At 35.7% G+C, this 12,366-nt stretch overlaps 2 protein-coding genes and 1 long non-coding RNA gene across 3 annotated transcripts; 1 reads left to right on the forward strand and 2 right to left on the reverse strand.

The window, feature by feature from the left end:
• Positions 1–1,585: 1,585 nt before the first annotated feature.
• On the reverse strand, positions 1,586–3,885 carry LOC140766125 (uncharacterized). Its single transcript, XR_012105287.1, has 3 exons — positions 3,768–3,885; positions 3,330–3,557; positions 1,586–1,951 (listed from the first exon to the last, which is right to left on the reverse strand). It is a non-coding gene; the product is annotated as an uncharacterized lncRNA (long non-coding RNA).
• Positions 3,886–5,779, forward strand: LOC140766124 (probable protein phosphatase 2C 30). Its single transcript, XM_073105565.1, has 4 exons — positions 3,886–4,455; positions 4,541–4,861; positions 4,952–5,057; positions 5,159–5,779. Exons 1-4 carry the CDS (start codon positions 4,075–4,077, stop codon positions 5,452–5,454), a joined length of 1,104 nt encoding a protein of 367 aa, XP_072961666.1. The 5' UTR covers positions 3,886–4,074; the 3' UTR covers positions 5,455–5,779.
• Positions 5,780–5,986: 207 nt separating this feature from the next.
• LOC140765494 (very-long-chain aldehyde decarbonylase GL1-8-like) lies at positions 5,987–10,554 on the reverse strand. Its single transcript, XM_073104611.1, has 7 exons — positions 10,351–10,554; positions 9,498–9,635; positions 8,217–8,362; positions 7,834–7,953; positions 7,546–7,758; positions 7,366–7,446; positions 5,987–6,470 (listed from the first exon to the last, which is right to left on the reverse strand). The coding sequence occupies exons 1-7, from the start codon at positions 10,378–10,380 to the stop codon at positions 6,401–6,403; spliced, it is 798 nt and encodes a 265-aa protein (XP_072960712.1). The 5' UTR covers positions 10,381–10,554; the 3' UTR covers positions 5,987–6,400.
• Between the last annotated feature and the right edge of the window lie 1,812 nt (positions 10,555–12,366).

The raw sequence follows: 12,366 nt of genomic DNA on the forward strand, positions 1-12,366 counted from the left end.
TGCAGTCGGGGAATTTGACTTCAACAACACGATAATGCTACATCATCTGGGAAAGTTTCCTTTCTAGATGTTCAATTATATTCTCTTGGAATAAGATTTGGTCAATTTTAACAGAACTTTCCCTTAATATGATAATGCTACGTCATATTGCAACCTGTTTTACGTCGATAAAAGCTAACATCTTTTCTAAATAACAAGTTGCTTCAATACTTGAACACAGCATGCTGTTGCCTTATCCTTGCTTGACATATCTATGCTTCTTTAGGGATAACTAACCTGATTCGTCTGTTCTGTGCAGCTTCTTCAGCAGAAGGATTTCGAAGAACAGATGATTGCTTAGACCTTCTCTGGCAGCAGGGAGAGTAAATAACTGTCTGTCATTCTGGTGGCATACCTGTTGCATTTTTCTATTACTTAGCAGTGAGCAGTCTCTATTTACAGTATGAAGGGCAATGACTAGGTTATCAGAGAATTCATTGCTCCAAGGTTTCCAGATGCTACCATAGAAAATCATTGGCAATGGTTTACTAGAGAGAGAAAAAAGAAAAATACAACAGATTTGCAATGTTGAGATGTTCAAGAATTTGTATTGTAATTCTGTAATTTGGCTTTTATGGATCCAATTCCGCTTTTAATTTTTAACTCTTTTTTTCTTTTAACTTAGTTAGTAGTAGGTTTATCTTGTACATTTTAATATATAGTAATCAAAGGGAATTATTGTTAGCAATCCAAGAATGAATATATATATATATATATATATATATATATTCCTAGGGAAATATAGTAAGTTTCTATATTTTATGTCGGGAATCAGTTTTTTTAATTATGGATTTAAGAATTCTAAAAATCTATTGAGAAATAATTACATACACATGCTTTTCTTTTTCGATATACATCTCTTTCTTTCTCCGCTTGAATATAGAAGCTAATTATTTAACAAGAGATTGTTTTCAAATCTATCTTGTATGATTAAAAATGAGAATAGATTACTTCCAACCTCTCGCTTTAATACATATATATATATATCTTTTGCTCCATCAAATGCTACTCAATGGAGAGTTTAATTTGAATATATTCATATCTCTTAGTATTTAAGGTTATATTTGCTTGGTGTTTAGGACCTTCTTATAAATTTATTTAGTAACTTCTAAAATAGTTAAGTAATTAAATTTATTTTTATTTTTTTCATATATAAGCAAGTGTACTTTTTAAAAAAATTAAAACAAAAAAATATGACTAATTAATCGAGTTTGGGCTTAGTCTCAGACTAAACAAAGCCCAAAAGCAATATCCAAAATAATAAACGATTTCTTTAGTAGCCTTCTCTAACCAGTTTAGGAGATAATTAATACAAAATATATTTAATATCCTTATATTTTTAACAGCTAGATTTGTATTCATACGTATTAAACACCCATATTAAAAGGAGAGTATGGAAAAGGAGGTCGCCACTTTAAAGCGTGGTCCTCTAAATCCCGATTACTATTCTAATTGGTGAATAAATAAAAGTATCTCCTTCTCGTTATCCTCCTCAAAAGTATATCATATGTATTAAACTTCCACCTCGATCTATTCCTATGCAGCCTTAACGTGTAAATAAAATGGTCCTAATTCTGCCATTATTATTAGACTAAAAATATAGGTGACGTTTTGTCTAAGAACTTATTTACTGTTTACTATGAGAAAGAGAGAGAGAGAGAGAGAAAGAAGAGGAAAAAAGAAAGAAAATAGAGAGAAGAAATGAAAGATATCTTTACTATTATTATGTTAGCTAGAGATTCTCAAGGGAGAAAAGGAGAAGAGTATAAGTGGGCCGTCCACATCACCTTTTGCCAGCGAATCACGTACTCCCTTCGGTTCCACGGCTCTCCACGTCAACACTCGGTGGTTGTTTTGACTCATCACAACGACATCTCACATGCATCCGAATACCAATCAACGAAGAATCCAGCTGGCCAGAGACGAGTGTTAGATCATTAAACTAGTCCTCGATTTTTAGGACAATAAAAATAATAATATGGTTAATTTTATTTTATCCCGTATATTTTTGACTTAACTACTTAATCCTCTATATTTGATCGATTTAAAGGTTAAATCTAAAGATCCTCAATAGAAATAAATTTTTTAATAAAAAATTTTAAATTCAAATTTTAGGTTAGCCAAATATAATTAAAAAAAATAACTATTGCATTTCAATCCAAATCACGGAGCAGTTAAAAGTGCTTAAATTAAAAATATAAATATATTTTGTGCAATCAAACCTAATCATAGAAGAGTAAAGTACAACTGATCTAAAAATATATATCGAAAATAAATGAAGTATATCAAAAAAAAAAAAAAAAAATAAGATATAGAACATAAATCTGAGCTTGTAAATTATTCATATAAACTAGACAAGAGGACTTAGTCAATCCAACTATATATATTATATATAATATGGATTTGAATAATAACAAATAAAAGAACAAATATATGGAGGTTGGCCTGGATAGAAGACACATATCCTAATGGTCGACATGAAGAGTTGTTAGGATAGCATTTTTGGTGTCAAGTAGCTGAATATCATGGGCAAAGATTTGTCTTAATCATCAGTAATTAGATACCACTGTTTTCTCGTGAAATGCAGGTGACCCAGAAGGACGATATTGCTCGAGAATGTACAATCTTGTTTAAATCAAACGCAGCACCGAAATCTATAACCTAAATATGCCAGGATATTAAGATTTCTTTTTTTACCTATATTAATAATCCAAATTATAAATCTCTTCCGAGTTTCCCAGAAAGCGTCTATGTACTGGGAGGTGGTGAATCTCATGCTAACTTGGTTATTTTATAGTTGAGCAGTTATTAAATAGTTTTTTTTTTATATATTAAAAAAAAGAGTTTAAAAAGCTAATATTGCACGAGGAAAATCCTATTCAAATTTTAGCGGCGATAATTAGTAGAGTATTTATAAAGTTCTTATTTCTCTTAATAGAAAAAATTATTTTTACTACTGCATAGTATTGCCTTGCCTTGTAAATATCTAAAAGAACGAGGAGGGTTCGGAAAGAAAGAACTTAGCATTTATTCTTGGTCTCTTGGATACTTTTAATAATTCAGATAGAGATACAGGGAGATTAATAGATGAAATGATAATAACTATCGCTTACATTAGATAGAGATAGATATGTGCTGAGTAATAGATAATTAAATATGATATATTTGAGCTTTTACGTGGCAGAGACGGAGAAGTTTCAACGAGCAAATTAAAGGTGGATTGGATTGCATGTATAAAAAGAAAGCATCAACTTTCAAAGTTAAGCATATGAGAGTATATAGGCGCGAACCTGGAAACGTGGCATCTTAAGTAAGAGAAAAGGCGTAAAAAAATTTGCCACGTATGGAGCTCGAGTAGCATCTCCGCTATATGCGTCAACGTCGTCGCCTGAGGTCCCCGCACCCCCCAACCACCCCCCCACAAAAGGAGATCGTGTCACTATTCTCCTTCCCGAAAGTCGTATGAGAGACATTATCCCGAACAGGGAACACATTCATAATTGTCCTCGTGCTGACACCTGCCAACATCAGTGGATCAATATAACTTATTAAAGGATTCAAAATTTAATTTTTTTTTTTTTTTTTTGAAAAAAAAGAAGTGAATATAACTTATTAACTCTCTCATCTTGAACTACTATGTCTATGTGCGGAAAAAAAATAAATAAATAAATAAAGGGATTTGGAGTTAGGGGACCACATGCGTGTCAGTAAAGGAGAAGACCACTGACTTCGTTTAGCATGGCTCGTTTTTCCACTGCCACGTTTCCTTTTGTTAGCATCGTGGCCTCTTAGCTAACGTGTTAAGGTTAGAAGGGGAGAGAGACGATGAGCAGCGCGATGAACGGCTGTGATGTCTCGATTCTGGCGGGAGAGAGCGACGGCACACCGGTGTAGCTGTCCAGAAGCTGCTTGCGGGAGGGGCTTTCTGTTGCATTACCATCATTTTTAACCCACCCCAAGATTTCGAGTTCGAAGGAGAGGAGAAATTTTTTTAGAGCTTCGAACCTTTTTTTTTTTTTTTTTTTTTTTTTCTCAATGGCGGAGATTTGCTGCGATGCAGTGAGCTCAACGGAAGCGACAAGGAAGGCCGAGCCCCAGCGGAGCTCCCGCGCGGCCAAGCGCCGTCGGGTCGTGGTCCGGCGGTTCGGATTCGTCACCCAAGCAGAGGCGATGGCGCCGGAGATGGAGGAATCATCGCGGCGGAAGCGGACGGGGATGGTCGGACCGAGCTCGAGTCTGGATTCTTCGAGCGCGAGGTCGATCGAATCGAGGCCGTCCGATGAGCTCCCACGGTACGGGATGGTGTCCATATGCGGACGGAGGAGGGATATGGAGGATGCCGTCTCAATCCATATGGGCTTCGTACGGCAAGGCTTCGATTTCTTCGGCGTCTTTGATGGACACGGTTGCTCGCATGTGAGTTTTTAATTCTCTCTCTCTCTCTCTCTCTCTCGTCTTCTTTATCCAGTCCTTGATCTGATCTCTCAATTTCTTATTGTAGGTGGCGATGTCGTGCAAGGAGATGTTGCACGAGATGGTGGCGGCGGAAATCGACGGTCTCGGGTCGACCGATCCGCCGCCCGAGGAGTTCTGGACGACTGCTATGGAGAGGAGCTTCGCAAGGATGGACGCCGAGGCGAGGGGGCCTTTCCGAGACCCCACCTGCCGGTGCGAGCTCAAGATGCCCAAGTGCGAGCACGTGGGCTCCACCGCTCTCGTCGCCGTGGTGGGGCTCACTCGAATCGTCGTCGCGAACTGCGGCGATTCCCGTGCCGTCCTCTGCCGCAACGGCGTCCCGTTGTCCCTCTCCTCCGATCACAAGGTTTGATAAATAATTAGTGCTCCCTTTCGTTTCTTTTTGTTTTTTTTTTTGTTTTTTTGACGATTTGTTCATATTCTTTTTCTTTTGTAGCCGGACCGGCCGGATGAGTTGGAGCGGATCGAAGCGGCGGGCGGGCGAGTCATATACTGGGATGGGGCGAGAGTTCTCGGAGTACTCGCCATGTCACGAGCAATAGGTGAGTTGTTTACTTTTTCATGACTTTATTCGATGCTAGTTGTTTCGCCATCTCTTAACGTATTCTTTCTCTTTTTTTTAAAATTTAAATTCGGGGAATAGGGGATAGTTATCTGAAGCCGTTCGTGATATCGGAGCCGGAGGTGACGGTGACGGAGAGGGAGGAGGAGGACGAGTGGCTGATATTGGCGAGTGATGGGCTGTGGGATGTGGTGAGTAACGAGATGGCGTGCGATGTCGTTCGGATGTCCATGCGGGAAAGGAAGGCGGTGGTGGGCTCGGATAAGGCGTGCGCGGATGCCGCGATGATGCTCACCAAGTTGGCTTTGGCGAAGCAGAGTGCGGATAATGTGAGCGTAGTGGTGATCGATCTCAGCAGGAGTTCAAAGACTTTGTAGTAGAAAATATTTCACGTTTTTATTTTCTTAAAAAAAAATATATATATATATATATAACTTTCTTCATTAGTTTTTATTTTATTTTTTTAACATTTTTCTTTTTTTATATGCTAAATGTTGTAAGAAAGAGTCCTCGTGCAGAAGTAACGACCACGAAATTCCACCTATGGGATATGCAAATTAATCTCATCTTTAGCATTTCCAGTATATGTTCAACTTTATGTTTAGCATTTCCAAATAGAACTCTTTCAAGATATGTTCAACTTCAGCATTTCCTTGTAGGAAATACTGTTTGCAGGGATAATCAATCTTAAGCTTCCGTTTCTCTTGGATTCTGCTTGGACTGTAATATTTCTAGTTTAATATTAAAACTTAATAATTAAATGAGCATAAAACAGAGAAGTTGAACTCTAGATGCAGCTCAACATAAAAATTATGACACATCCAGGTTGGGATTAGGAGCAGGACTATTGAGTAATTTCGCAAACTCACCGAGACATGTAAAACTGGATTTCCAATGCCTTTATTTGAGCTTATTTTGCTTTCCTGAATAAAAATAATACTTTGAGGTCGTAGATGGAGTTTGTACAGGATAATTCAACCAATATAACAGTCTTTAATTTCCAGTAGACCAACAGTTCCAGGAAATTCAACCAATTCATAGAGAGAACATGCTAAATACTTAACAGATACTTATCTGCTACCAGCTTATTGCTTTCATCATGTTGCATCGGTGCCGGTATCTTACTCTATGGAGTTGCATTTACATGTTAAAAAATAAAAATAAAAAAAGAGAAAAAAATATTATACTCAGTTCATCAAACCTTACACTGACACGAGCAAGTTTACCAACAGACAAGACAGCGCACATTTCTTCACTATAATTTTAAAAACTTAACGTCACCATACAGGTGGACATGGTATTACCAAGAATTCACCCAACTCCTCAATTTTGTTTGACCACTTGGTCCTCAATTGCCTTCAGCTTCCTGTAATCTTTATCCGTGCCAAATAACCTGGAGATAGAGAATGAGTTCAGGAATCAGGACAACGAAGAAAATGGATGTGCAGGTAATAAAAAGAAAACACGTCTAAGATGCTCTTTATCTACCGAAGGAACCATATGAATTATCCTCGTATAGGAGAATCGGAATAACCAAAAAATGTCGGTTGTCAGAAAACATGCCATGGTCTGAGAACCATGTTCTCTGAATAAAAGAATCATTAAATAACAAACATCAATTATTCACATACCGCAGAAAAGGAACACGAAGAACTTTGATGGGAACCGTAAAGAATATAGATGCAGAAAGAAACGTTAGGATAGATCAACTGATGGATGAGCATAAACGAATAAGTATATAGATGCATAAAGAAAGTAAAGTATGTCTTAAGGATTTGTTACAACTCTAATAAATTTTCCTTCTTTAGGAAAGTAAATTGCTAAGATCGAGTTTGATGAATGAGTGTCTATAACAAAAGCAGAGAAATGAGTGAGGGAGATCAAGAAGCCTTCATAATTCCATTTTAAGGTCAAAATATGAGATAATCAAGATCTCAGTATCTCAAAGAACGCACAACTGGTCATTATTATTGGCACCAGTATCTTTACTCTTGTATTAAAAACAAAAAAAACTCGGGGGTTTCAGGCCCTGTGCTCTTCTATGACAGTGCTGTCTTAGTAGTTACTAAGGCAGCACCAACTTCCCTTAGGGTGTCCTCTGTTCAGAGGAACACACTTACTGCAGAAATTCTTTTGACGTGATTTTTCAGTCAAGTGATATTAGTCCAACAGGCAGCGAGAGAAAAAGAAGCTTGATACTGCCTCCTATTACATTTCATCCTTGTCATCTTCATCTTTCAAAAAAAAAAAAAAAAGTGGTAATTATATCTTTAAGATGACATACTCACCAGTCCATGTAGATGAAAGTTGATGAGTAATTCCCGGACTTAGTATAAAGCACACGATGATGGAAGTCATGGAATTCAGCACTACCAAAGTGAACATAAAAGGTGTCAAGTAATGAACACCAAACAACTCGAAAGACTCTTAGGCAAGTACAAAAGATTGTTGTTTACTACTGCACTCACCCCCCATACAGTGGCAAGAAATTTGAGGGACTCCAGGGGAGGTCATACCCACAATGAGCCTCAACTGTCTCCAAGACTCTCAATACCATCCATAACCACAATGTGAATAGATGCGGACCAGTAAGAGCAGGACCAATGAATGTTGCAAAACCAAGAAATAATATTTCAGCAGGATGGGCATACTCAGAAGTCAACCCAAAAGGAGTAGCATACCTGAACATCAATTGATTACATAAAGAAAGAAGAAAGAAGTAAGGGATGAACAAACTGTAGAAGAAATGGACTTACTCATGATGAACACTATGGATATGCTTGTACAGCAATTTTGTATGCAGTAATCTGTGACCCCAATAGAACACGAAATCTTCAAGGATGAAATATAATACTATTTGAGAAAGAATAACGGTCCTGCAGACAAAGAAAAGAATTTCAAGCATACATAAAGCGAGCAACCATAACTAACAGCAAATTGATGCATCAAATAACTGTAATTGAATTATTTTCTTATTGCAGAAACTCAATCATACATATCTTTTTCAGATTTTATCAGACTTAAAAGAAATATTTTAGCTGGTGACAACAAATGTTGCAATAGTACTTGTGCTGGAAATATCGTTCTCCTTAAAGAATAGAGGAACTTCGACTATATACAAAGGAAAATATGTAGGTACCAGGGTGGTAAAGGAAGACTGCTTTTCAGGCCCATGTATCTGAAAGCAGGGTAGGAAAAAATGATAACCGGTAAGTTTACACAAACATGGTACATGATTAGGCGCACAATGCATCTTCTATGCACATCAGGGGTGTTCAACTTTTTCTGCAGAGAGATAGAGATTGATCGGTAAAGATAATTATTTTTCAGAAAACAAGAAATTCACAAGAAGAAAAAGACAGAAAATTTGCAACTGGTTATGTGTAGTAGTGCACAAATATAACCATTATCTTCCCTAGGAACATCCATGCAGGCTTCCTTTTGGGGAAAGAAGACCATGAATCAAAGGGAACTACCTACCAGAGTTCAAGAGAAAGGGATTACATCCACAGGAAGAGGGTAGAGGAGCCCTGATCATAGTATATCCCCAGTGAACTGCACTCTCATCTCTTTTCAGAAAAAAATCATGTGTTTCCAATGTCTTTGCTGCTTCTTAGGTGTTATGACAGTAATGCATCTAAGGAAGAGTGAAAACCATGTTATGCCAAGTTATGGTACAATATATATCCCATTTTCATTCTAAGGATGATGTTTCTATTTTCTAAGACTTGTAACATGTAACCTCTTGGATATAAGTACGCCCTCAAAGAGTATGAATTATGAAACCTATACTTTTAAGACATGTTGTGGTACAATGTATCCCTTTAAGAAGTTAAAAGCTTTCATCGAGAGATCATGTGAAAGTTAATCTGTCTATCAATAGTTGAGGTCCAATTAGTTATAGTGCCATGTTTTATCAATATTTTTATTATTATATAAACTTCCAAGTTCCAATAATTAAAACAATTTCATAATCACAAATCCACCTGCATGAAAAGTCTATACTATCCGTACTCTATATCAAAATAGTATGGTAATTTTTTGTTCTGCTCCTTTAATTCACAATATCTGCCATGGGCACTTTATGCACTTTAGGTTGATAATGTGCAATTTAATTGTGCATGGTGCTTCTTCGAAGAAAGATGTAAAAACCAAGGAGTCACTTCATCCACTCTACAGGATGTCGAGTTATCCTGATTCTCACACTGAAATCAATGAGATTTTACTCGAGGAAGAATATCTACAAAATTGTGCTTCTGAAGGAATGTGAAAGTAGAATTCCAGGATAGAAATAACATGTATTTCAGACAATTTACCCTTTATGCGGAATGCTAAGAAAAATGCAGCTTATGACAGAGGAATTCTTGAACTTCAAATATCACAGCAGCTAATATAAGTTAAGTACTTCTTTTGACCAAACCTGAATCTTGTACTTGCTGAACAAACCCGTCCTCTCGAAGAATACAGATACAAGTCCAGATAAGAAAAAGAAACTTTCATGCAATATGAAAGTGCCAAAGGTAGCCAATTGAAACTCGCTGAAGTGAGTGATTATATACTGCAGCACCAAAACGAACTACACTCAGAATTATCCAAGTGAAAACAAAGCTTTTTATATAATAATGCTGCAAAAATGTTAACCCCACAGAAAGTTGACTGAGCGTGCAGGTAAGTTGTCTACTTCGATGATTAAACAGTATACTTGCCTCATCTAAACAGTTTTTAACGTATAGAATAACTAACTTAGATAAGGGCTTTCAAGGAACATTAAATCCAAAGTAAGAAGCATCATGGCTGGTCATCAGATGCTAGTAGAGTTTTTCTTTTCTATAAATCATCTAATAACAACCTAGTGCTGCAAATTACTACAGCAGGACTGTTCATAGAAAACTATCTAAGCAAGACAAAAGATGTGATGACAACTATTTCAATCCACCGGTTCTCAAAAGCTACTAGGTGATCCGTTGACTTATCACAAAGCAAGATAAACACAATGAAGATTAAATACTCATCGAGATCTATTAATCTCTGTAATGGCGGATACATGAATTTAAATATCACTTGGGAACAGAGCATTGTTTTTTCCTCCTAGAATCGCTAACTTTTATCTGCAATCCTATCCAAGCCAATCAAATACCGTGGCTTAAATCGAAAAGGAGATGGAATTAAAAGAGCAAAGAAAGGAGCATCGCAGGATCGAATCCAATGCACACTGATCCAAACAACAGAAATGCGGAAACCCTAGAGTGGAGTGAGAGTAGAAAAGGCCAAACCAGCCATCCGGACTCGAGAAGAGACGCCATGGCGATCGTCGCCGAAGCCGAGAGCGATCGATCTGGCGAACTTTCTAGAGGCGACGAGAAATTTAGAGGGAGGAGAGGAAGCTAAGAGAGAGAAGAGAGGCCTTGGGCTAGGAGGAAGTCGAAGCCACGGAGACGAACAGACTGGCCATGTGAGATAAGAGCTCGGGGGCGAGTTGGTTACGGTGTCTATATATATACATGCACATTATTAAGTGTTGCGTTCCCTGGTTCTTATGAATTCGAATCCCCAGAAATTACGAAAATGTCCTCCCGCTTCCATTGGGCAAACTCGTAAATGCCCCCGAATCTCATGCAGCTGAGCTGTCTCCTTCACGCTGACGTGCACGCTAGCTGCAGCGAGCGGTTTTGACCAAATTAGCCCTATTCTAAATTTTATCTCTGAAACTAAATTATACCCCAAATTTAGTATTAAAATGCGTCTATTTTACTATATTTTATTTTAGATGAAAATGCTGATTTTTTTATATAAAATTATTAAACAGTTCAATATTTTATCTTTACAATAATATATTTATAATTACAATAGATAATTAAGTATAAAGTTAGGAAGTGATAAACTTTTTCTTTATATTTTACTTATATATTCCTCTTTTTGAACTCCTATTAAGCTTTAATTAAAATTATTATGTTTATTTTTTTTTATTTTCGTAACGGTATATCATACGACTAAAATGAACTACCGGTGAGAAGCCGAGTAATACAACATCTTAAAAAATGCTTAACAATTAATTATTTTTAACAATAAGATACTTAATTATTTAGCGTTCTATATGAAAAGGATGGAATCTTATTTTCCTAGTAAAATATTAAAATTTTCAACCTTTCCTTTTACAAAAAAATACTGATAAAACTGGTGTTTTGCTTAGAAGATAAGATGTTATGCTCATCTAAAAGCGAAATACTAAACTCATCAATATTTTATTTGTGGGTGTGATTTTATTATTTTTTATTTTGTTTGGGTGTGATTTATTTGATAAATAAAATTTGAAAGAGGGTTGGTTTGGTTAAAAATTCCAGTTGCAAGTGTTCACTATTTATTCCAGTTGCAAGTGTTCACAATTTATTCCAGTTGCAAGTGGTCATTATGTTTTGAGGTGTTTGATAGTTAGAAAATTGAGAAGAAAATGCTCATTTCCACAAAGTTATCTATTTGCGATGTTTGATGGCAAATAATAAATTAAAGAAGTAATTTTCTTATTAAAATATATTTTATAAAATGTGCAAACAGCTAGTGATCATGATCAATTCCTTTGTCATATATGATTATTATTACAGCTTTTGACAAAACTAGCTCTCTTATAATTTTCTCTCTGGTAATAAATTATTTCTTAATTTATTTACCGAACAAGGTGTAATATACTATAAGCCCTAATAAAAAATATTTAACTAATTAGTATTTATCTCTAAATAAAAAATACTATTTAGTTTATATTTTTATCTAATCCTAAAACTCTAAACTGATCAATATTTTATGTATATAATTTTTTTTAATTTAATATTTTAAAAGTTGAAAAAAAAAATTTTAACGATAAAAAAGTTGAACTGATTAATATTTTTAAATACACCAATTATCTTAACATTTTTGTTAGAGCTACAATAAATTAAATTCTATTTGATAATAAGTTTAAAGATTAATTTATTTTGATAAAAATAAATAAATAAATAATGGGTCTAGTGCGGTCAAAAACTCTTATTATTATTATTATTATTATTATTATTCTCAACTAGTTTATTACACATATTATATTCTGCTGTGAATTGTATAGGGCTAGTCTGGTCGAAAACGGGTTTATTATTATTTTTACCTGACAGACAGAGGCAAAGACTAATGAACGAAAAGTCATTCGGGATATATAACCCCAGATATTATATATTTACTATGATTTATACCTTGTTTTTTTTCTGTTAAAAAAATATATATACTTTGGGTCTTTTACATTTTTGTTTATAGAAATACTTCTTGGG

The sequence above is a fragment of the Typha angustifolia genome, chromosome 8 (assembly GCF_048772165.1).
Source record: "Typha angustifolia cultivar Huaian chromosome 8, ASM4877216v1, whole genome shotgun sequence".
In the NCBI taxonomy this organism is placed as follows: domain Eukaryota; kingdom Viridiplantae; phylum Streptophyta; class Magnoliopsida; order Poales; family Typhaceae; genus Typha; species Typha angustifolia.